Source organism: Brassica rapa, chromosome A03, assembly GCF_000309985.2.
Source record: "Brassica rapa cultivar Chiifu-401-42 chromosome A03, CAAS_Brap_v3.01, whole genome shotgun sequence".
In the NCBI taxonomy this organism is placed as follows: Eukaryota; Viridiplantae; Streptophyta; class Magnoliopsida; order Brassicales; family Brassicaceae; genus Brassica; species Brassica rapa.
The window spans coordinates 31,556,383-31,581,173 of NC_024797.2; the positions used below are offsets into that span (position 1 = coordinate 31,556,383).

Here is a 24,791-nt window from a genome sequence, read left to right on the forward strand (position 1 = left end):
GATACCGGGTTGGTTTTGGTTCGGTTCGGTTTTTTTCGGTATTTGGTTAGTAAAATATAACTACTATTCTAAATCCATATTTACTTTGATTTTAGTCTTTCACATACTTTTGAAAGATTTCAACTGGACGACTAAATTGATCAGCCAATCTTGTTGCTTTAAATCATTAGTGTTTATATATATATATATATATTATTTAGTTTGAATATTTATTAAATAAAAATTCATATGCGTTATATTTTATGATCATTTGTAACTTATTATAACAAAAAAATAATCTATTGATCACAAAATTTTCAGAGTGGGAATATTCAAATTTCTAAATAATATATAGACGTTTTGAAAAATTCAAATATAACATATAAGAAAAAAATATAAATGTTTTTATTATATATTTAATGTGATTTTTTAATATCTTTCAATAATATAAAATTAAAAAAAAAGAACTAAGATACCAAAATTGTTATCAAATATTTATTATTCATAATAATTAATTTTCATATATACGTTAATCATATTAGGTAATTTCGTAGCTTCTAATTAAGGAAAGTGCAAAAAACATTTTGGTAGATTATTTATCAATTCGATAGTTAGTTTAATAAAAAATATAATGTAAGTTAAGATGGACAAACCTATTTTTCTAAGAATAGTATATTTTATATAGTCATTTATTAAATGAGAATTTATAATCATACAGCTCTATGATCATTCATATCATTTTATAACTGAATATTTAAATCATCGATAACAAAATTTTCAATGTGAAATCTTTAATAAGTTTATAATTTATAAATATTTTTGAAAATTCATTGAAAGTTTTAATATTAAAATATTTATGTAATCTTATGCTATATAGTATAATCTATATATATATATATAAATATATATGTTTTATTATTAAATGATATTTTTTACTCATATGGTTTTAAAATAATGTGTATCTTCTTATAATATTAAATAAAAGTTCATATTAATACAATTTTATGATCATTTGTAACTTATTATGACAAAAAAATAATCTATTGATCACAAAATTTTCAGAGTGAGGATCTTCAAATTTCTAATAATTTATAGACGTTTTGAAAAATTCAAAATATAACATATAAGAAAAATTTTAAATGTTTTTATTATATATTTAATGTGATTTTTAATTATATTTTAATAATATAAATTTAAAAAAAGAACTAAGATACAAAAATTGTTATCAAATATTTATTATTCATTATAATTAATTTTCACATATACGTTAATCATATTATGTAATTTCGTAGCTTTTATTTAAGGAAAGTGCAAAACATTTTTTGGTACGTTATTTATCAATTCGATAGTTAGTTTAATAAAAAGTGTAATATAAGTTAAGATGGACCAACCTATTTTTCTAGGAATAGTATATTTTGTATAGTTATTTATTAAATAATAATTTATAATCATACGGTTCTATGATCGTTCATATCGTTTTATAACAAAATATTTAAATCATCGATAACAAAATTTTCAATCTGAAATCTTTAATAAGTTTATAATTTATAAATGTTCTTGAAAATTCATTGAAAGTTTTAATATTAAAATATTTATGTAATCTTATGGTATATAGTGTTTAATATATATATTTATTTTATTATTAAATAATACTTTTTACTCATATGGTTTTAAAATCATGTGTATCTTCTTATAATAAAAATGTTAAACCATTGATCATTAATTTTTAACATAATAATTTTAATAGTTTTAGTCATTTATTGTCGTTTTTAAAAATTCAAAATATAACATATACGAAAAAATCTAAATTTTATTTTTATAGCTAATTTGATTGTTTAATTTATTTTAATAATATAAAATTAAACAAAAATGATGGAGGAGATATACATTGTTATCAAATTTTTATTATTAAACTCATTAATTGTCATATATATATTAGTCATTTATGGTAATTCCGTAGGTTTTATTTAAGGAAAGAAAATATCATATCATATCATTATATCATATAGTTTGACCAATTTATGTATCTAACAACATATAAAAATCGAATGTGGACCTACTTATTTTTCAATTGAATGTAATTGACTACCTAATTGAGTGCCACCTATGCATTGGGGCCTCTTTTAATTAATACAAAATTGAAGTTACATCTTTTCAAATGTTCCTCAATTAATATATAAGGGATATCTATAAAACGGCCAATAATAATTACATGAATCCATAAAATGAGAAAATGTAAGGGGAAAGTTAAATTGCTATAGTGGTGAAAGAGACCTAACAAATTTAATCAATTTATGTTTGTTTCATGTGGGGTATTTCTGTGATATTTTGCTAAATGTGTTGTTTTTTCAAGATAATAAACACAACTTCGTAGCACATGAAAATAAATAATAGAACACATTGTGACATATTCATTTGATCAATTTGTAGGATTGTATAGGATTGTTTGTTCCTATTCTTTTACCACTTAGTCTAATATAGTATACATCTTCTCAACAACAGCCAGGAACACTTTAAAGAGTACTATATATGTTACGGCCAATTTACAATAAAACTACTAACGTGTTTCATACAAATTTTTAACTCTATAAATCTTCTTCCATATAGTTACTCTATGAAATTAATTGGTATATATGGTCTGCATAAAGTAAATCTATATAGTCTTCGTATATAAATGGTCACTGACAAAAAGAAACCAGACAACTATCAATTTCTCTGCCCATCCGGATTGAATGAGAGTGAGTCATTCCTCATTTGCGGGTAAATGATAATGAAACCCCCCCCATACACGCTTTCTTTGACTTGCGACTGATAATAAGGAAGACTTTTGAATACACACACATATCATCATAAATTATTTTATCTTTTTTTTTTGTCAACCAAATTATTTTATCTAATTTGCATATAAATAATCTTCAAATAACTAAACTATTACTACAATCACTACATTATCTTACACACTAATTGAAATCGTTTACCCGCAAATAATCGCTAGTGTATTATCATTACTTGTGCCGTTACATTTTTTCAGTTAGTGTCGACTGTCGGAAAAAAGATAAACGACCAATCACTTGCTAGTATTTTACAAAACATTACAAGGAAATTACGGAAAATGTATACTTTCCAGTTCCAACTTTTTAATTGAGTCTTTATTCCCTTTTTGGGTTTCGCTCATAAACGGGTTCACATGGCTCTTTTCTCAGTGCGCATGTTGTCCTATCAATTTGATCATATTCTATCATACATATATATAAATAAATAATTTTAAGCGAATTGTGAGTATATGGGAAAGAAATTAACATATCGAACTTAGAAACTCCATCTGATTGATTCAGGTTCAGAACAGTGTTACAGTTTTACAAAGAGGAACAGACAAAGATCAAAGTAAACAAAAAGATTCCTAATTCATAGTTAATGAATACTTTACTTTTCTCTAATCATGCCGATAATATTTCGCTTAATTATAAAATAAAATAAAGTGAACTTTTTAAGGAAGAAAAGCAGGAATAATGACGGGAGTGAACTGTGAACGATCTTGGTGGTCTTTAACGTGAGACTCCGCCGTGGAAGCGTGGTGTCCACACCGATCACACTTCATCGGAACCAAAACCCGGCGGCAAGAAGGACACGACGACCGAGAAGTCAACCATTTGTCTATGCACGCCACGTGGAAGGCGTGGCTACATAGCGGTAATATCCTGATCTCTTCTCCGTCGGAAAACTCCGTTAAGCATATGGCGCACTCGGTGGATGAGTCTCCGTCTCCGGCGGAGGAGCTCGGCGAGTCTGCGGCGGCGAAGGTGGATTTAGGGAGAGACTGGAGCGCTTTCTTCTTGAGACCTTTGCTCGGCGGCGGCGGAGATTCGCCAACGGCGGCGGAATTAACGCCGGTGAGACGGCGGAGCCAGGCGCAGCGAGCTACGGCGGCTAAGCCGGCTACGCATATGAGAGCGCAGAGGAGAGCTGAGAGAATCACGACCATGTCGGTTTCCGCGGCGAGGATTTCTTGCGGCGGTGGCGGCGCCGTCGCCGATCCGAGGAATCTAGAGGAGCGAGTCATGTTGTTTGATGTATGAAGAGAAAGAGAGAATGTTGTGAGAGTGGTGAAGATAAAAGAAGAAAGAGAGGAGAAGAACTTGTTGTTGCTTTGAGAGGAAGAAGAATCTGAACTAGTTAGATAATAATAGAGACACACATACACATCTTACTTATATACATAATTGATAATTGCAGATAACTAGAGGATATATAAAATAATTATTAAAAATCCATGTAATATCGGCTGAAAAGGTTTGTATGAATAAGAAAAATTGAAAAGTACTTTACGAAAAAAAAAAACGAGATTGAAGTATCCATAAAGCCAAACATATTTTTTCCTTGATTTTTCCTTTATTATTGTAGTATATTCCTTATTAAAACTTTTGAAAATTGATGTTCTTATCTAGAAAATTTGATTGACATTATTTCTAGATTAAGAAAACATGAAATGCCAGAATCATTGAATACAAATAAATAATTCATGGTTCTGTAAAAGTATGTTATTTTACAAAACGGTAATAAATAACTTGTTAAGAATTTATCAAATAATATAAAATGGACAAAGATATCTAAAATATCTAATGCAAGTTGAACTGTTGAAGCATGCGTCTGTATAGATCCAAATAGAAAAATTAGATTTGGAATTATCGTAATCATATACCAAATCGTTCCCTTAATTATATAATAAGAATCAAATTGCCGTATGTTATTAAGGAAGTAAGCAGAGAAAAGATGGGTAGGTGCGGCCGTGTAGGCACTCTTTATAGGTTTAGTTTGACGAACCAATAATTAAAAGGTATATATAAGAATAAATCACTTTCTTACCTAAACCTACTTCGGTTAGACTCTTTTGTTTACTTAGGGTATGACTGGTTTTCCCGCTACCACCCGCAAACGCAGCTTTTGCGGTTAGTAGCGGTTGCTGGCGTTTTGCAACAATCGCTCAAACCGCTCTAAACCGCTCCAAATCGCTCTGAACCTCATAAATTCAAAAGCTGGTTCCAGCTAGCGTTTGCGGTTGCGGGCGTTTGCGGGAGGATAAAAAAAAATTATTTTTTTTCCAAAACAATATAAATACAAAAGTAAAAAAATTCAATAAAAAAATTAAAGTGAAATTATAAAAATGCTAAAATATATCAATTAAATTTTAATTAATATTATAAAACTTTAAAATAAAAATATTTTCTATATTTTTTAAAAAATTAAACTATATCTTTCTAAATATAAATTTTATATTTATTATAATATTATTATTTTTGATATTTTTATAATTGTATAAAATGTAAATATTATTAATTTATTATTTAACAGCTGCTGCATTTGGTAGTTAACCAGTCATAAGTATCCCGCAAACGCACAAATTTCTAACCGCAGAACCAGTCGTACGAATCTCTTAAAACCGCTAGAAACCGCAACCATCCGCATCCGCAAACTCCCGCAACCGCAACCGCAACCGCTGCGGTTAAACCAGTCAGGCCCTTAATCATCATTTTTTATTTTTCTCTATTTTGCAATTCCTTTCTCTCAAAATCAGAAGGCAAAAAATTGAGGTTTCAGAGAAAATGCACTTGTTGATAGCTGATTCGAAATTCTGATTTAGTCAATTGAATTGCAAAGTATTTTTTTTTTTGGAAGATAAGAATAGTTTTAGTTCTTCCATCCATCCATCCATAAATTAATGCATTTCTTTAACTATTTATCTCCAATATTAGAGAATGTAGCTGTAACTTTGGATTAAAGAAATGACTCAATATTGGCCAGCGTATTATTTAGTTTTTAGTCGCTCGACTCTCGGAGATAGCATATTTTGGTTAAAAGTCAGTTACTTTAAGTGATTTTATTTCCTGGAAGAGTTTTGGTTTAGATTTGTAATATAGTTTTTGGATATTTTTTTGGTCTAGATCATGTAGGTGGGATCTTTGATAATGATACAATCCAGTTTCAGAATCTCTGAAATGGATGTACGTGTCGTCAAAGGTAGTAATATCTATATTATTAAAACTCAAGTACAAAATTAGAGTGTTTGGAGACTTGAATAAGACTATTAAAAAAATTGGAGTGTTTGGAAACATGAATTGTAGTCTTTTAAAAAAAATTAATTTTATTTGGAAACAAGGATAGTAGTATTAAGAAAAAAAGTAATGAGCTTATGTTATTAAGAAAAATTGAACATACCATAAAACTAATTGCCTAAAACTTTTCTTTTCTAAACTAACCATAATTCAAATTTTAAACTTTATATACATATTGCAATTCAAAATAATAATTCAAAGTTGATTTATATCAAAAATTGATTCAGAAATATACATATATTCAAAAATGGATTTTAGCTAAGCTATTTTTCAATAACCATTACAAAAAAAATGTTGTCATTATATATAAGAAAAATACAATACAAAGTCCAATTTGAAATACCAACTCAAATTATGGTTTTTATATTTAATATTAAGTTTTAAAAATATAATATATATAATTATTTATATGATGGTACGTATAAAATACTATTAATTATATGATTACTTATATGATGGTACGTATAAAACACGATTAATTATATGATGACAATATACGATATATAATAGTGACTAGGAATGGGCTTTCGGGTACCCATACGGGTTTGGTTCTGATCGGTTTGTGTTTCGGGTTTTCGGGGTCAAAGATTTCAATCCTATTAGGATATTTATAAATTTTGGTTTGAGTTCGATTCGGATCTTTGCGGGTTTGGTTCGGGTTTGGATAACCCATTTAAATTAGTTTTAAAGTTTTAAATCATTATATATTTTAAATTTCTCAAAATCTATATATAAAATAATATATTACCTATAAATTTGAATAACATATGTTAGATTACCTAAGCTTAACATATCAATTCGCTTGATTTAAAATTTTGGATATGTAATCAATAATTATTTGAAATATTTTTGGTGATTTGAGTATACTTTAACTATTTCAGATATTTACTTTTGACTATTTACATATATTTTCAAGTATGTAAACCAATTTAAAAATATCATTCTTGATCTTTTATATACGTTAAATCTAAAAATAATTAATATATATATATATATATATATATATCTATTTTTAGATAAATTCGGGTATCCGAATACTTCGGTTTAGATCAGATTCGATTCTCTAAATAACAAAATTTTGAATAATTCGAATATTTAATCAATTTATGTTCGGGTTTGGTACTATATTTTTGGATCGGTATCGGTTCTGTTCCTCGGATTTATTTTGCCAAACCCTAATAATTACATGAAAAACAAATATCAACATATTTTTTAAAATATACATCCGCGCAGACGCGCGGGTCAAAGTCTAGTTTTACATTATAACATGAACGGCAGGCAACATCGTCCACGTGTGTAGAAAGCTTTGGTGTTTCTCGAAAATGGTGCTAATCAGAATCATTATTACAATTTTTGTTTGCGTTGGTTTAAATAGTACTGGTAAAAGTAAGTGAAGTTCTGCTTCGATGAAATAACTTGGAAATTTCATCCTACAAAATAAAAATTGTAAGCTGAATATCATAAGAATCACCACTCGGTCTTGTAGGCTATAACGGAAGATGGATGGAACCTACGAGAATAATAAGAAGTTTGAAATGAAATATACACTGAGGAGGAAGGGAATAATAATCTTTGGTGTGAATACGTGTGATTTGACTCTTAATGTCTTTTATGAAACCACAAAAGTGAAAAAGCAAACCGAGTTAATAGTCCCAAGCCCATAATTAAAACAAGAAGACATTCGCAGCACACCGAAACCAAAAAGAAAACCAACAATAATGGAGATAGGAGCATCAATAATCCATAGTTTTGGTTTTTGGATAATGCCTCCTTATAATTGTGTGTTGTTTGTTTTCACACACATAAAGATGCTCTATATGTTATCCTTTTATCATATTATTTTTCAGTACTTTATTTATTTATTTTGTGATGAAAAATACTAGTTCTCATTCTCAACTTCATATTAATATATTTTACTAGTTTCAAAAACATTCGATAGGTTGAGTTTACACATTAGCTAGTGTGCGTGTGTTCATTGCATTTTATGTTTTGTTCAGTCTATGAATCGTTATGTGACTTATGTCTATACAAGGACCAATACAGCGGGTATATTTGTCTTTTGAATCTCATATCAAAAGGAGCAAAGGTTGACAAAAATCTAAAAGCCCATAAAACCAACTTGAGTCTCAAAAGAGTTATACAACGAGTCAAAGTCATGCATCATGTTTGTTACGTGTACTCTCTGTGTCCATGTTTATAACGCAAGTTTCATGTCATTGTCGGTGCGCACACTTGTATTGACTTTTGGTCCTGAAAACATTAATGTCAACATATATACATGACGCCACAAAACGATCAGTGCAATCGCCATGACGTTAAAATGGGTGGAAAATCATTTCTCATTATGTAAAAAACAGAATTTGTTAAGATTTGAGAGAAGGTTTGTGAGAATGTGTTGTATATTTCTTATTGTTTACACTATTATGTATAGTGGTTCATACAAGGTGGAGTCAAAGGGAGAATTGATTACAAAAATACTCTACATAATGATATGGTCAAACTCATAAAGACTAAGGTTGAATGGGTCTTCCAGGTGACTGGATGTAAGCCTTCAATGGACTCAAGTTTTGAACTTATATGGTCTAGGTTATGGACCATCCACTTCATAATTCATAACACTTCCCCTTGGATGCCATAACCATATAGGACTTGTAACATACTAATGTTGTCTCATTAAAACTTCTTCCGGAAAACCCAAAACCCAATATAGTAAAAGAGAAACCAGAGAAAGGAAAAAAAGTACAACACACATTACTCTCCCGGATTTGGACATCACTGAAGGTCCTTGAGTCTTCGCATGCCAATCTGCTGCGTGAGCTTCCTGAATGTGCTGGTGGGCAATGACTTGGTGAAGAGGTCGGCTGAGTTCTCACTAGACCGGATCTGAAGGACGTTGACCTCTCCAGCTTTCTGCAACTCATGAGTAAAGAAGAACTTGGATAGAATATGTTTGGTTCGGTCACCTTTGATATACCCGTCTTTGAGTTGAGCAATGCAATCAGCATTATCTTCATATATGATGGTCGGACCATTGTCCTTGACCATTCCACTATCTGATCGGATGTGTTGGGTCATAGACCTCAACCATACACACTCACGACTTGCCTCATGCATGGCAAGAATTTCTGAGTGATTAGATGAAGTGGCTGCTATAGTTTGTTTCATGGAACGCCATGATATAGCAGTACCACCATGAGTGAACACATAACCGGTTTGAGACCGACCATGGTGTAGATCAGATAAGTAGCCTGCATCTGCAAAGCCTACCAAATCATTTTTGGTTTCATTGGTATAAAATAGACTCAAATCCTTAGTTCCTTGTAGGTAATGTAGAATATGTTTAATTCCGTTCCAGTACCTTTGGGTCGGACAAGAACTAAATCTTGATAGGAGGTTTACGGCAAAACATATATCTGGTCTAGTGTGGCTAGCCAAATACATTAATGCTCCTATGGCACTGAGGTATAGCACTTCTGGACCCAGGACATCCTCATCGTCCTTCTTAGGACCGAATGGGTCCGTGTCCAAATCAACGGACCTCACGACCATTGGGCTGGTCAATGGGGGAGCATGGTCCATATAAAATCTCTTGAGTACTTTTTCAGTATATGCCATTTGATGCACAAGGATTCCTCCTTTCATGTACTCAAGTTGCAACCCCAAACAGACTTTGGTTTTACCTAGGTCTTTCATTTCAAACTCTTTCTTGAGATATTCAACTGTTTGGGCGATTTCCCCAGAGGTTCCAATGATGTTCAAATCATCAACATACACTGCTATGATAACAAATCCATTGTTTGTAAACTTATTTATAAAGATACATGGACTGATAGGATCGTTCTTATAGCCTACTTTGGCAAGGTATTCACTTAAGCGATTATACCACATTCGACCACTTTGCTTAAGTCCATATAAGGATTTGTTCAGCCTTATGCAGTGTTCTTCTCGAGAACCTTTGTTAGCTTTAAGCTCAATACCCTATGGTAATCTCATATATATTTTATTATCCAGTGGACCATAAAGGTATGTGGTTACAACATCCATCAACCGCACATCCAAATTTTCTTTGATGGCTAGACTTATTAAAAAGCAAAATGTAGTTGCATCCACCACAGGGGAGTATGTCTCCTCATAATCGATGCCTGGCATTTGTGAGAATCCTTGTGCTACAAGCCGTGCTTTGTATCTTACAATTTCACCATGTTCATTTCTCTTCCTCACAAATACCCACTTATATCCCACTGGATTAATGTTAGAAGGCGTCAGGATAATCGATCCAAAGACAGTCCTTTTCTTTAATGATTCTAACTCCACGTTTATGGCTTCTTTCCATTTGAGCCAATCAGATCTTTGAGTGCACTCTAGAATAGACGTGGGTTCATGATCCTCATTTAAGTCCATCATATCAAGGGCTACTTTATAAGCAAATATATCATCGATGTCGACATCTTTTCGGTTCCATCTTGTCCCAGACATAAGATAATTAATTGAGATCTCATCATTAGCACCTTCAGTACCATGAGGCTCGGCGTCCCGAGTCTCATTGGTTGGTACTTAGGCATGGCCATTTCGGCCTTGTCTGGACAATCTATGACCTCGGTTTCTTTTGCACCTTTCTTTAATTTCCGGGGTCCTTTATCTTTGGAACCAATTGGTCTACCATGTTTGAGACGTGCTTTAGACTCTGTAGCCATTTGATTGTGTCCATCATGGACATCAATACTTATTGGTGCATTACAAGCTGGTATATAGGACTTAGTCACTTTTTTCGGATCAGCAAAGGAATCAGGCAATTGATTAGCTAGCTTTTGCAAATGAATTATTTTCTGGACCTCTAAATCACATGATTGAGTCCGAGGATCTTGCCATGATAAGAATGTTTGATTCCATTTTATTGCTTTGCCCAGCTTGTTATTCTCTCCCCCTAATGTTGGGTACTCAGATTCATCAAAATGACAATCTGCATATCTGGCCTTAAACAAATTTCCTGTTGTTGGCTCAAAATATTTAATAATGGTGGGAAAGTCAAATCCAACATATATTCCCATCCTCCTTTGAGGTCCCATTTTTGTTCTCTGTGGTGGTGCAATAGGAACATACACAGAACATCCAAATGTTTTGATATGGGACAGGTCTGGCTCATGACCCGAGAGTAATTGGGATGGAGAATATTTGTGTTCACTAGATGGCCTTATGCGTATTAATTCAGCAGCATGTAATACCGCATGTCCCCAAGCTGATACTGGAAGCTTCGACCTCATGAGTAATGGTCGATCTATGAGTTGGATTCTTTTAATGAAAGATTTGGCCAATCCATTCTGTGTATGTACATGTGCCACGGAGTGTTCCACATTTACCCCCATGGATATATAGTAATCATTAAAAGCTTGGGAATTGAATTCATTAGCATTGTCAAGACGAATAATTTTAAGTGGAAAATCTGGAAAGTAGGCTCTCAGTCTTATGATCTGGACCAGTAATCTAGCAAATGCCAGGTTTCTAGTGGATAATAAACAAACATGCGACCATCTGGTTGATGCATCAATGAGGACCATAAAATATCGAAATGTCTTATAAGGTGGGTGTATTGGTCCACATATATCGCCTTGAATCATTTTCAGAAAGTTTAATGTTTCCTTAACCACCTTTACAGGTGATGGCCTTATTATTAATTTCTCTTGTGAGCATGGAACACATAGGAAGCTCTTAGGGAGAATTTTCCTATCTTTCAAGGAATGGCCAGTTGAGTTCAAGAGTATTTTACACATCATAGCCGAACCATGATGGCCGAGCCTGTCGTGCCATTGGTTAAAGGCTTCTCTGAACTCTTTAGTCATTGTGACATTAACCTCGATCAAGTTTATATGGACACAATAAAGGCTCATAGATATAGCAAGGATAGTCTCTAGGACTTTCTTATGGCCTTGGGCATTATCATAAATCAAAAGGAATTCTTTCTTTCCCTCGCCCTTGGTTTCAACATGTAGACCATTCATACGAATGTCTTTGAAACTTAACAAATTTTTCTTTGATTTAGGAGAATATAATGCATCATAAATTTCTAGATGCGTGCCATTAGGCATCATTAAGTGGGCCTGGCCATGGCCTTCAATAAGACTGGCCGTGCCTGCTATAGTATTAATATTGGCACTTCTTAGGGTGAGGTTAACAAAATATCTTTTATCTTTTAATATAGTGTGGTTTGATCCACTATCCACCACTAGCATGTTCTTGTCTTCTTTCATTTCTGAAAAATAGACAAGGATCATCATCTTAAACATTTCTTAAGTATAAGAATGTTTTATTTGGCTTTGTTTAAATGTTCTTAGGAAATTTAACTGGATATATAAAATCAAATTTATCTCATAAATAGAACTTTATTTCAAAGTAGTAGAACAAAAACATAAAGCCAAAGGGAAATGCAAAGACAAAAGCAACATGATGTCGAAATCTTAATTGGCCTCTTTAAGGATATCTGAAGTCTCAAATTCAGTCTGATCATCATTGTCATGGGCTTGAACATTGTCATGGGCTTGAACATCCTCATGGTCGAGATCATTCTCATCATCAAGATGGACCCAATGGGCCACAGGGTTCTTTCCTTTTATGCTCTCCTGGTAGAGTTTAACAAGATGACTGGGAGTTTTGCATCGGTTGGCCCAATGATTGGTCATCCCACACCGATGGCAAGAAGATTTGGTCGAGCCATGGTTTTTGAAATCGGACTTATACCCACGGCTAGGTTGATACCCTCGGCCATATCCTCGGCCTCGGCTACGACCAAGGTGTTCACGTGGTTGAAACCCACGGTCACGTGGTTGAAACCCACGGTTACGACCTTGCCATCTTCCACGGCCTCTCATACGGCCATGGATTGACTCTTTCTTTGGAGACTCATCTTTTGGATCTATGGCCGCATGTGCCTCAGGTAATGCATTAGCACCAGGAAGCCTCATTTCACTATTCCTCATGAGTAACTCATTGTTTTGCTCAGCCAGCAACAAACAAGAGATCAAATTTGCATAGGGGGAGAAACCCTTTTCTCGGTATTGTTGCTGAAGCAAAACATTGCTTGTGTGGAATGTAGAGAATGTCTTCTCTCACATGTCAGCATCAGTGATGGTCTCTCCACACAGTTTCAACTTTGAGACTATCTTGAATAGAGCCGAGTTATACTCATCCACAGACTTAAAGTCTTGGATCCTTAGGTTCCTCCAATCATATAGGACCTTTGGTAAGAGCACCGTCCTCTGTGATCATATCTGGATTTCAGTTATGTCCAAAGTTCCAGAGGATTCTCAACAGTGAGGTATTGGTCTTTGAGACTTTCAGCAAGGTGATGGCGTATGATTAAGATCGCACTGTATCTATCCTTCTCAGATGACTCATTGCCATCAGTGATACAAGCACCAAGGTCTTTGGATTTCAAGATGATCTTGGTGTCAAGTGCCCGTTGAAGGTAATTGTCTCCGGAGAGATTGAGGGCAGCATACTCAAGAATGTTGATTTTCGACATCTGAATCAAATAATCCATAAAGGGATAAGGACTCATAATAAGATGATCAATGGGGATTTTGAATGTTTGAAATGTTTTAATATTTTTCAATCATCACTAATAAAATTCAATCATTAAAATCGATTTCAAGGTTGGTTTTAATAATAACTATGTGATCAAATGATAACTTTATAATCAAATGTTTTCAAAACAAGTATTTAAAATTTATTATATGATATACTAATTTTAAAAACTTGATTATAGTTTATAATATTTGAAATAAATATTTACTTTAGTCAAATATTTTCATTTAAACAATCATAAAGGTTTTTCAAAAAAAAAATTCAGTTTTCAAAATCAGACATCAATGGTCAAAGATTTTCATTTATGGGTTTTAATATTTCATTTATTCTGATTTTGACTGATCACAAAGGATCAAAAACGATTTTGGCTTTAGGGTGATCATGATTGTTTTATTTATTTATTTATTTTTTGAATTTTGGATATTGGATTTTGCTGGTTGTGAAACCAAGCAAGAGAAAAAGTTTGATGTGTGTAATGACCGAATTTATTTGGCAAACATCACATCAGTTTGGATTGAGGATTTTGATGGGGTTTTTTATTAGGCCAGATTATACATTCATGATTTCACATCTGGTAATTAGGCCAATCGAATGATTGAATCATCCGGAAACATGGATGACAGAAGAAGAGAGGAGCAGCCGATTTTATGAATGGCTTTTAGCTAAGGGGATTTGCAATCTTTCAATAATTTTTGTTTATGATTCAAAAGGTTCTTAGAATCATGATTCATATAGATCATGGATTCAAGATTAATATTTGAGATGATTTTAGATCTACCGATTTTTCTCTTTTATAATATCTATAGATTTCTATTGTTTTATAAGTTTTAGGATTCATATAAAATTCAGATTCATATAGATCTTTATAATCAAAATTCAGATATGTGGTGTTCTTAGATTTTAGGGTTAGATTATTTTACCTTTTCACCACAAGGATTCTGAATGGACCACCTTAAGAGAGAGAGGAAGATGATCCGCGGATAGTGGAAAGAGGTGGAGAAGTGGCCGGCGTGGGGCTGGCCGGCGGAGAGCTTGCTCAGGTGGAAAGAGCTTCGTGCTGATAACGTGTTAAGATTTGAGAGAAGGTTTGTGAGAATGTGTTGTATATTTTTTATTGCTTACACCACTATATATAGTGGTTCATACAAGGTGGAGTCAAATGAAGAATTGATTACAAAAATACTCTACATAATGACATGGTCAAACTCATAAAGACTAAGGTTGAATAAGTATTCCATGTGGCTAGATGTAAACCTCTAATAGACTCTAGTCTTGAATTTGTATGGTCTAGGTTATGGACCATGTGATTCATGACAGAATTTATATTCTTTATCCTTCAATTTGTAACCATGCACTTGTTTGTTAATTGAGTGGTTGGATTGTATATAAGATTAGCGAATAAGACTATGAGTTGTATTATTGTTATAACAAATTATAAAATCGTTGTGTATATATGTATACTTAAGAGTTAAACTTAACTAAAAAAATTATATGTAGCTTATGACATATCTAAATTTATTTAATTTTCACAATAGTATTTATTATATTCTTTGGTTTGGGCTTCACAAACTTTTCGGGTTTCACGATTAACGGTCCATAATATCTACTCTCCTAGATATACACCTTGCTACCCAAGATATATCTACTGTTCAAGACACACCTTGCTACCCAAGATATGTCTAATAAAAACCCTCGAACCCTAAGAAGTTCTTCACGTTCTAACCAATGGCTGCGGCTGCGAAGGACATCGTGACACGGAGAGCTGTTGCGGGGACGATTAAGCTGACTGTGCTGGCTGGGAAAGCAAGTCCAGAAACTCCTGTAAGTCCGGCGCTAGGTCCGTACAGGCTTAACATGATGGCATTCTGCAAGGACTTCAACGCCAGGACTCAAAAGTACAAACCGGACACTCCTATGGCCGTGAAGATAACGGCGTACATGGACCGCTCGTTTGAGTTCACCTTTAAATCTCCTTCCGTGTCGTGGTACATCAAGAAAGCAGCTGGGGTTGACAAAGGGAGCACACGTCCGGGGCACTTGACGGTAACGACGCTTTCGGTGAGACACTTATACGAGATAGCTAAGGTGAAGCAGACGGATCCATTCTGTCAGTATATGCCTCTGGAGTCGATCTGCAAATCTATCATTGGTACTGCCAACTCCATGGGAATCAAGATTGTTCAGGATTTGGAGTGATTAAAGAGGTTATTGCTTAATCATACTATTTATTCCTCATTACCTTATTTATTAATTGATTTTGTGACGAAAATACTAATTCTCAACCAAAATGAAAGAATATCAAACCTGACCGCAGTCGCTATGGACTAGACCCATTGATACACCTAGTGTGTCGAAACATCCCAAATCCATGAGGTTTAGTTTACACATTAGCTAGTGTGTGTGCGCGTGTGTTTATATTTCACATTGCATTTTATATATGTTTTGTTCTAAGTATATGTATCTTTATGCTATGGATAAGGGATACTACAACGTGTAGATTTTATCTTTTGAATCGAATATCAAAATGATAATAGGTATGGTAGCTAAGCTTTGCACCTTTAGGACTCTGTTGAAGTAGCCAAAGTTGACAAAAATCTAAAATCCCATAAAACCAACTTGTTACTCGAACGAGTCAAAGCCATGCCTCGTGTTTGTTACGTGTAGTCTATGAGCATTGGCTTAAGGCATCATCTTTATAAGGCATATTAATAAAAGTATTATTTTTGTATAGTCAAATGATAAAACACTTTTGCTAATTTCTTTTAACTTAAACATAGATTACTACTAATTAACATTTAAGATTTTTTTTGCAACTTAATTTTTTAAACTAAGTAATTACATTTATTTCCAAATTTAGAAAAATATTTGAATTTTAGTATTTATTTATTCTGAATATTTTAATGTTTATATTTTCTGAAATGTTATAATAAAAACTAATGTGTTTTTGAATCTAAATTACTGTTAATATCCTTTGTATATTATTGTTATTTATTGTAGAATTGTAAAATAAGCTTTGTGATTGAAACTTAATAGATATCATTTCTATTATAGGTGATATTCTGTGCATTACAATTGTTTACAAGTTAAACATAAAAAATAATAACAGGCTCTTTGGGTAATATTTTCTATCAGGAATTCATTCGTAAGAAAATACTTTTGTTGTTTAACTGCAAAACTATTTAGTAAGAGATTATAAACATATATGTTTTATTTGGCCTATGGCATAAAAATCTTGAAGCACGGCTCTGTATGTCTCCATGTTAATAACGCAAGATTCATGTCATTGTCAATTAGTCACAGACGTTATTTACAGAATACAAAACCATGGCAGGGAAAATCATTTACCCTTTAATGTAAAAGACTCAATTTAGTGAAGTGAGCCCAAATACAGGCCCATATTAAAAAGCTAAGGCCCAAAATCTACCCCTTGTAAAAACCCTGGGAAGAAGAAGGAAGCTCTTCACGATCCAAACAATGGCGGCGGCTGCGAAAGACATCGTGACACGGCGAGCTGTGGCGGCGACGATCAAGCTTACCGTCCCAGCTGGAGGAGCACGACCAGCACCTCCTGTGGGCCCTGCGCTAGGTCAGTACAGGCTGAACCTGATGGCGTTCTGCAAGGACTTCAACGCGAGGACTCAAAAGTACAAGCCTGACACTCCGATGGCCGTGAAGATAACGGCGTACAAGGACAACTCATTCGAGTTCACCGTCAAGTCTCCGTCCGTGTCGTGGTACATCAAGAAAGCGGCGGGGGTTGATAAAGGGAGCACGCGTCCGGGGCATTTGACGGTGACGACGCTTTCCGTGAGACACGTGTACGAGATCGCGAAGGTGAAGCAGACGGATCCGTTTTGTCAGTATATGCCGTTGGAGTCGATCTGCAAGTCTATCATTGGTACCGCTAACTCCATGGGGATCAAGATCGTTCAGGATTTGGAGTGATGAAATGAGAGTGGAATCGATCAAATCTTATTGCACTTCGAAATGGTCTTTTGTCTTGTCTAATAATCGTGAATTTTAGATTGCTCTGTTTTCTGCATGTTATTGCTTGTTTCAATGGATAGCTGAGCTCCAAAACTTTGCAATTATCATTACGAATCTAAGTAGAGATTGAAACTGAGATTCAGTTTTGTTCTGGAATGTTGTCTCTTTGATTAGCGCCAAAGTTGGTTCCTTTAGATTAACAGACAACACTCTGTTCTCAGTTATGAAGTTTAGACTGTGATTCGATGATGTTTTCTCTTGCTGTTTTCTTCTCGTTCGGTCTTTTGTTTGTAAATTCAGCTTCTGTACTCAAGGGGGTTAGTGATTTGAAGGAACAATGGGATGAATCTCAATGATCACATGTGATATTTGGATCCGGTTTATCAAAAACTCGGGAGCAAACCGGTCTATTAATGCAGTGGTTAACCTTCTAAGGAAGACAGAGACTTTGGCCCTTGAAAAAACGACATATGACCAGAGCAATAAACTCTTTTGCTTAACAACTCCTCCACCCTGAAAGGGGCAAAACAGAGAATTACCCCTCAAAAGTTTAAATCAGGAAAACACACAGAAACAGAGCAAAAAGTGGAGAAGGTCACACGCAATCTGAGTGCCATTTCTCTCTCTCTCCCTTGTAAGAAAAAGGAAAGCTCTTTCGCAAAGATCCAATTTTGACGATCTTAAACCAGACCACAAAAGTTCAATTTCCGACAGAGACATGTCGTGTTCATCCTCGTCTGGATCAGAAGGTGAAGAGGAAGGCTTCGATTCTTACCGCAAAGGTGGATACCACGCCGTCAGGATCGGCGACCCTTTCTCCGGTGGTCGTTACATCGCTCAGAGAAAGCTCGGCTGGGGTCAATTCTCCACCGTCTGGCTTGCCTACGACACTCTCTCCTCTGTACGCTTCTTCTCTCTCTCTGCTTTTCATTAAAAAGATCAAACCTTTATTCCATCTCTTCACAAATCCAGATCAAAAGACTCTCCCTTTATCCTTTGTTGCAGAGCTACGTTGCTTTGAAGATTCAGAAGAGCGCGCAGCAATTCGCACAAGCCGCACTCCACGAAATCGAGTTCCTTTCAGCTGCTGCCGACGGAGACCTCCAAAACACCAAATGCGTCGTCCGCCTCATCGACCATTTCAAGCACGCTGGCCCCAACGGGCAGCATCTCTGCATGGTGCTCGAGTTTCTCGGCGACAGCTTGCTCCGTTTGATCAGGTACAACCGTTACAAAGGCTTGAAGCTTGACAAAGTCAGGGAGATTTGCAGATGCGTGCTGACCGGTTTGGATTACTTGCACCGTGAGCTCGGTATGATCCACTCTGATTTAAAACCGGAGAATATTCTTCTCTGTTCCACCATTGATCCTTGTAAAGATCCGGTTAGATCCGGGTTAACTCCGTTGCTAGAGAAGCCTGAAGGAAACGCAAACGGTGGTGGCGGGTCTTCGACCATGAATCTGATTGAGAAGAAGTTGAAGAGGAGAGCTAAAAGAGCGGTTGCTAAGATATCAGAGAGGAGAGTTTCAATGGTTGGTGGAGAAGAAGCATCATCTAAGACGGAGAAGAGTCTTGATGGGATTGATATGAGATGCAAAGTGGTTGACTTTGGTAACGCTTGTTGGGCTGATAAACAGTTTGCGGAGGAGATACAGACGAGACAGTACAGAGCTCCTGAGGTGATACTTCAGTCTGGTTACTCTTTCTCTGTTGATATGTGGTCTTTTGGTTGTACTGCTTTCGAGCTTGTCACGGGTGATATGCTGTTTGCTCCTAAAGAAGGGAATGGTTATGGAGAAGACGAGGATCATCTTGCTCTTATGATGGAACTCCTAGGAAAAATGCCGAGAAAGGTATCTTTACTAAAGGCTATAGACGATTTAGTAAAGATTTTGATAAAAAAATATTTTTTTGGGGCTAAGGACCAATGTTTTAGTGGGCTTTGTCCAGGACCGGCCCTGTGTTTCTTTGACTCGGTTCTTGACATGGTTTGATTGTGCAGATTGCTATTGGTGGAGCGAGGTCGAAAGACTACTTTGACAGACATGGAGATTTGAAGAGGATCAGGAGGTTGAAGTATTGGCCGCTAGATCGTTTACTGGTGGATAAGTACAAGCTTCCGGAAGCAGAAGCAAAGGAGTTTGCTGAATTTCTGAGTCCTATTCTTGAGTTTGCGCCGGAGAAACGACCAACTGCTCAGCAGTGCTTGGAACATCCATGGATGAATGTAGTAAGTACACAGAACAATGCAGATAATGTAGAATCCCAAATGAGAAACTTGCACATCAAAGGGTGAAATAAACTTCACCACTTCGTCTTCTTTTTCATACATGTTTTCGTTTTGAACAAGTTGGATATTTTTTTGCTTAATTGTTCTCTGTTTTGTTTGGAGAGTTATGATTATTGGTTAAACATCCACTTCATTTGTTGCTTATATAGAAATGCCTTGTAATGAATGAATGAATCAACTAACAAATATGTTTCATCTCCTTGTTTAATACTAGTTAGTGATCTAATTAAAGTTTTGCATCGCCATCCCAATTCTTTATGTCCATAATGTACGACTGACAAAACTAAAAAATAAATGTTAAACATTTTTGCTTGCTTTGTTTTACCTATTGTTTGGTGAATCCATTAGTGAGATGATTAAGACGTATGATTACACAAAAACGAAAAACAGTCGATTGTAAAAACTATGCAAAATATGTAGTAACGCATGTGATTTTAGTTAATAATAACTCATACTATAAACGTATAGAAACTAAAGAAAACACACAATTGATCTTCTGTACACTCAAATGGCTACTACCGTTTTATTGAATACTTAATTGGCTATTTCACTTATCACTGCGGTTTTTTTTTTGTCGGCGCCATTTGCTTTTTGAATTCTTTTATGTACTCGAGTAGTTTATATAGGGGCACACATGATAAAATTAATGGTCCATACAAAATACAAGTCCAATTTTAAACATGTCATTGTCAACGTATCCATGAGGTAGTAAAATTACTGAATGTTGAACAAAAATACTCATATCATTCAGTACCTACTTTCTCTCTCTTTTTTTTTTTTTTTTTTTTTGTCAACTCTGATTTCATTTCATAAGCCCTCAGGCTAAAGATACATGAATCAGGTTTACATTAAAGCCCAAACAAAGATACCATTTACAAGTTAAATTAAAAGGCCCATATCCAATTCAGCAAAGTTTTCGGCCATCATTATCATCATAACTACGCGTCCATCCTTTAGGGCATGTTACAACGCGTGTTTTAACACGTGTCCCTCATGCACAAAGGTGTATTCTCCGATGACCGTAAGCTTTCCGCCGCCTGGGCTCCTCCGCGAAGATGGATGCATCTTTGTCTTTTCCATCACTTCCCGATCCCATCTTTCTCCAATCCTCCGCCCAAACCATTGTTTATAGCCTGACTTCTGCATCGCCGATTTATAAGCTCTGGGAAAGACTCGAAATTTGATCCAGGGAAAGACTTTTATCGGACCATCTTCAAGATGCCGATTCAACTAAGCCTCCGAGAAATCACTCGAGATAAATCCAATAACTCATAATACCTTGTAGCAAGGAAACTTTACCCAATCGCCAATCATGGCTCACATCAGAGTGAGAGTAAAGATTGACTCCTATAAACAAAGTATATGGGGATAATCTTTGGGAGAAGAAAATCAGACTATAAACTAAACGGGATTTGAAGTAGTTTGCGAAGGGGGAGATTGAAATCACCGATCAAAACAAGATCGGATCTTTATTGATTCAAACCAAATCAGAAATAAGAAAGAGATTTGAAGAACAAAACTGATTTGATTTGAACAAACACAACAAAAGTCGCCTAACGAAAGTCTAATCGCCTAGCGAAGATGAAATCGATCACTTGATCGAAGATTATAATACAGAAACAAAAATCGAAAGTCTCATCTCCTTCTCCGTGAAAGGTCGTAGTGAGAGAACGGAGAAGAGGAGAGAGACTTTCTCTTCTCTCTCTTAAAATCAAAATACTTTTAGAAGTAAAAAAAGCACCCTAAGTAGTGAAACTAAAACTTTTAGGTAATATAAAGTACAAACTGAAATAAAGATGACTTATTGGTAAATCTAAAAGCGACATGGCCAGATGTTTTTAACTTTCAGACCACATGTGACGTGCATGACTGAGCTTTTGTTTTCACTCTTCACAGATTTGTATGTTTATTTATCTCTCATTGTGTGCCTGACTGTCTCACACGTTCCATAACAGCACGTGGATCTACACGTGACACTCTGTATCCAGTCTATGAATCCATAAAAATATGTTTTTTCTTTGTAATATAATTTATTTTCAGTGTTTTTTTATTGGGTCAAACCATTACCAAACTGAGTAATTGTTTCTAAAGCACATGGAAAATGGGTAAATCAATAAAAGCATACGCCCTTTGTTTCAAATAGTTATCTTGTAGAAATTTTTTTTACTATCGTTTTATATGATATCAGTACAGTTTTTACATTAATTTACCATTTTTACTTACAATCAAATTTAAAATTAATATATAATAGAATTTAAATAATTGAATAAGAGCAAAATTAAACATTTAACTATTTTTAATAGTGTCAAAAAAATTTAATGACATTTAATTTGAAAGGAAAGAATAATATTCAACAACAACAAAAAGTAGTACACTTCATTACATTCGTCCTCTGTCTATGAATCCAAATACCACCAAACCTTATTCTACAACACAACGTAATTGCAATACAATTCATATATATGAATAAACAACAAATGTGATTCTTCTTCTACTGAAAATGGCAAACGCTGACCAAAACTTGAATCAAAAAGTCTTTTCTTCTGGCATACAAAACTCACTATGACCGTATGGCTTTGTTTTGGTTCGCACATTCTGGAGCCTTTAGGTCCTGGACTGGTGGAGACACGCATGAGGAGATACCGTTTTCTTGATCGGTAGAATCGCAAATGCTCAAAGGAAACTTCTTTAGCTTCACTCTCCCTCTTCTTTGCTCCTTCCCTGGTGTCCGTATCCAATCCACTTCATCCGGTTTGAACGCCTTTCTGTTTGATTCTAACCCGTCATAGGAGCTGTCTGAATCCACAACCCCAGCGATACCATTCACATAACCGGTCACACTGCTCCCACCATCAGCTACGGTCTTCTGCTTCTTGTTTATTTGACCGTTCTCCTCGCGAGTTGCCAAGACTTTAGGGTACCTTTTCTCGATAGCTCGCTGCAACCTACACGCTAAATCCTTTGAAGACAAGTTGTCTACTACGGAGACATGTTTCTTCTCATTGCAATCAGCCATTGCTTGTTTAGGGAAAGAATCAACCAGCTCCAATGCCCTCTTGGCGGCAGCAATCGCCTTTGAGGAAGACAACGCCTTCTCGTTTGCTATCGCTCTAGCCGCCTTTGCGGCTTTAACGGCTGAAGCAGCTGCGGATCTCGCTGCCTCCACGAGCTCTTCCGGTGACTGATTCTGGACGCTGTGGAAACGAGAGGTTGAAGCAGAGGAGGAGGATGATCCGATTGAGTTTGAAGTTGAGGAAGAAGAAGGGAAAGCAGCCGAAGGAGACGTAGATGATGATGATGATGATGAAGATCCGATGCCGTTTAGTTTCATGTAACCAGCAAGTAAACGTTTTCGAGGAGGGAGACGCAAATCGGAATCGAGCTGACTCATCTCCATTTTAAATCAGCTACAATTCCGACAAACAAGAACACGAGTTAGTGTCCGTAAATCAGATTTAAATGGATCTGAATTGGAATCATGAATGAGATCAGCTCGAGATCAGAGTACATAGAATCTGAATCATCCATTAGCTGATTTAAAATCAAAACATTTTATTACCTCAAAGAGATCAATACATGATACAATCAATCGTCAAGACAGAACATAAATCGAACCTCTTTTTTTTTATTTCAAATAATCATATCCTTAAATCTCACGAATTCTCATGATTAACAAAACATAATAAGCAATAACATTTGAAATGGACAGCTGACTTACTCGATCATAAAGGTGATTGATGGAATTAAAATTACGAAGCATTGAAACAACAAGAATCATAACCCAAACGAACGAGATATAATATAAAGAAAACAGAGTATCAGATGAACAAGCAATTAGATTCTTCTACCTCTGCGTTTTTGTACCAAGGTGAATTATCAGAGCTTTGAAGTTTCTCAGGAAAAAAAGAAAACAGAGCAAGGGAAAATTAGGGTTTGCAGAGGGAAAGAAGGAGATAAATGGCAATGGAGAAGAGAAGAGGAGATTGTTCCATTTTTTCAGTTTTATATGTAAACCCTACAAAATCACTTCTCTCTCTCTCTCTCTCTCTCTTTTTATTTTCCATATATAATTATCAATAAAAGTTTGCATTTTTTTTTACAGTTATCTCTCTTACATTACATGACATTGACAAGAACCGCGGAAGTATTCACCAGCTGGTCGGAGTCTGACATTCTTCCGTCTAACCATAATAACGGCCGTCATGTTTTTCTTTCTTTCTTTCTTCACGGAGTTACTTTTCTTCTTTCTTTTTTCTAGCGTCCTAGTTTATTTTATTTTCACTACACTGGTAGTCTTAATCAAATAAAAAAATAAAATTTGGAAGAATAAGGTGAACATGGCTCATAAATATTACACTATTTTAAAAGAAACAAAGAATATTCGATTTTTATTTGATTTTTTATACGCTGTCATCTAGATTTCTAAACAATGCACAAAAGTTTGAACCACACAAAATGATATATAAGGAGGATTATCGATTGAGAAACATGATAATGGACACAAATTTGTGTAACATATGATTAAAAATCTTAGATTATACCTCTTGTGATTTTTTAGAAAAAATATATTTCAAAATGGAAAAGTATTTTTTAAAAATTATATTAAATTTAATTTTATTGGAAACTGTTCAAATAGTTATATTTTATAGCTTTTATGATTGGTGGAATCATTTTTAATATATTTGATTATTTTTTATAGAATAATATTTTGTGTGTGTTTAGTCATACATCACATACATTATGAAAGCACAGGGAGTATAATCCTTACACTGTAGTTGGAAATAATACTAATATAATTCACAATATATTTCCTACTATAATTATACAAAAGTGCTAAAAGCTAAAT

At 34.7% G+C, this 24,791-nt stretch overlaps 6 protein-coding genes across 7 annotated transcripts; 3 read left to right on the top strand and 3 right to left on the bottom strand.

Annotated features, from left to right (window-relative positions):
* Positions 1 to 3,274: 3,274 nt before the first annotated feature.
* LOC103862410 (probable E3 ubiquitin-protein ligase ATL45) lies at positions 3,275 to 4,797 on the bottom strand. The gene is made up of 2 exons (XM_033288580.1): positions 4,094 to 4,797; positions 3,275 to 4,062 (listed from the first exon to the last, which is right to left on the bottom strand). Exon 2 carries the CDS (start codon positions 4,037 to 4,039, stop codon positions 3,467 to 3,469), a length of 573 nt encoding a protein of 190 aa, XP_033144471.1. The 5' UTR covers positions 4,040 to 4,062; positions 4,094 to 4,797; the 3' UTR covers positions 3,275 to 3,466.
* An 8,392-nt stretch (positions 4,798 to 13,189) lies between these two features.
* Positions 13,190 to 13,605, bottom strand: LOC108871205. Its single transcript, XM_033287471.1, has 2 exons — positions 13,393 to 13,605; positions 13,190 to 13,339 (listed from the first exon to the last, which is right to left on the bottom strand). Exons 1-2 carry the CDS (start codon positions 13,603 to 13,605, stop codon positions 13,190 to 13,192), a joined length of 363 nt encoding a protein of 120 aa, XP_033143362.1.
* A 965-nt stretch (positions 13,606 to 14,570) lies between these two features.
* LOC103862411 (54S ribosomal protein L19, mitochondrial-like) lies at positions 14,571 to 16,994 on the top strand. Its single transcript, XM_033286283.1, has one exon. It carries the CDS (start codon positions 15,393 to 15,395, stop codon positions 15,861 to 15,863), a length of 471 nt encoding a protein of 156 aa, XP_033142174.1. The 5' UTR covers positions 14,571 to 15,392; the 3' UTR covers positions 15,864 to 16,994.
* A 115-nt stretch (positions 16,995 to 17,109) lies between these two features.
* LOC103862412 (54S ribosomal protein L19, mitochondrial) lies at positions 17,110 to 17,854 on the top strand. The gene has a single exon (XM_009140116.3). It carries the CDS (start codon positions 17,142 to 17,144, stop codon positions 17,610 to 17,612), a length of 471 nt encoding a protein of 156 aa, XP_009138364.1. The 5' UTR covers positions 17,110 to 17,141; the 3' UTR covers positions 17,613 to 17,854.
* Positions 17,855 to 18,087: 233 nt separating this feature from the next.
* LOC103862413 (probable serine/threonine-protein kinase sky1) lies at positions 18,088 to 20,144 on the top strand. The gene is made up of 3 exons (XM_009140117.3): positions 18,088 to 18,555; positions 18,660 to 19,508; positions 19,658 to 20,144. Exons 1-3 carry the CDS (start codon positions 18,373 to 18,375, stop codon positions 19,949 to 19,951), a joined length of 1,326 nt encoding a protein of 441 aa, XP_009138365.3. The 5' UTR covers positions 18,088 to 18,372; the 3' UTR covers positions 19,952 to 20,144.
* Positions 20,145 to 22,248: 2,104 nt separating this feature from the next.
* On the bottom strand, positions 22,249 to 24,035 carry LOC103862414 (suppressor protein SRP40). Of its 2 annotated transcripts, none has more exons than XM_009140118.3 (2): positions 23,794 to 24,035; positions 22,249 to 23,352 (listed from the first exon to the last, which is right to left on the bottom strand). In XM_009140118.3, the coding sequence occupies exon 2, from the start codon at positions 23,340 to 23,342 to the stop codon at positions 22,506 to 22,508; it is 837 nt and encodes a 278-aa protein (XP_009138366.1). In that variant the 5' UTR covers positions 23,343 to 23,352; positions 23,794 to 24,035; the 3' UTR covers positions 22,249 to 22,505. The 2 variants fall into 2 exon arrangements, with proteins under 2 accessions (XP_009138366.1, XP_009138368.1); XM_009140120.3 differs by having other exon boundaries at positions 23,664 to 23,938.
* Between the last annotated feature and the right edge of the window lie 756 nt (positions 24,036 to 24,791).

Excerpts from the sequence above, each read along its gene's own strand:
- LOC103862410 (XM_033288580.1), bottom strand. The coding sequence starts at position 4,039 with ATGACTCGCTCCTCTAGATTCCTCGGATCGGCGACGGCGCCGCCACCG.
- LOC108871205 (XM_033287471.1), bottom strand. The coding sequence starts at position 13,605 with ATGTCGAAAATCAACATTCTTGAGTATGCTGCCCTCAATCTCTCCGGA. Across the intron at positions 13,340-13,392 it reads TCAAAGACCAATACCTCACT|AGGACGGTGCTCTTACCAAA; the intron begins GTTGAGAATCCT and ends ATATGATCACAG.
- LOC103862411 (XM_033286283.1), top strand. The coding sequence starts at position 15,393 with ATGGCTGCGGCTGCGAAGGACATCGTGACACGGAGAGCTGTTGCGGGG.
- LOC103862412 (XM_009140116.3), top strand. The coding sequence starts at position 17,142 with ATGGCGGCGGCTGCGAAAGACATCGTGACACGGCGAGCTGTGGCGGCG.
- LOC103862413 (XM_009140117.3), top strand. The coding sequence starts at position 18,373 with ATGTCGTGTTCATCCTCGTCTGGATCAGAAGGTGAAGAGGAAGGCTTC. Across the intron at positions 18,556-18,659 it reads CCTACGACACTCTCTCCTCT|AGCTACGTTGCTTTGAAGAT; the intron begins GTACGCTTCTTC and ends CCTTTGTTGCAG. Across the intron at positions 19,509-19,657 it reads TAGGAAAAATGCCGAGAAAG|ATTGCTATTGGTGGAGCGAG; the intron begins GTATCTTTACTA and ends TTGATTGTGCAG.
- LOC103862414 (XM_009140118.3), bottom strand. The coding sequence starts at position 23,342 with ATGGAGATGAGTCAGCTCGATTCCGATTTGCGTCTCCCTCCTCGAAAA.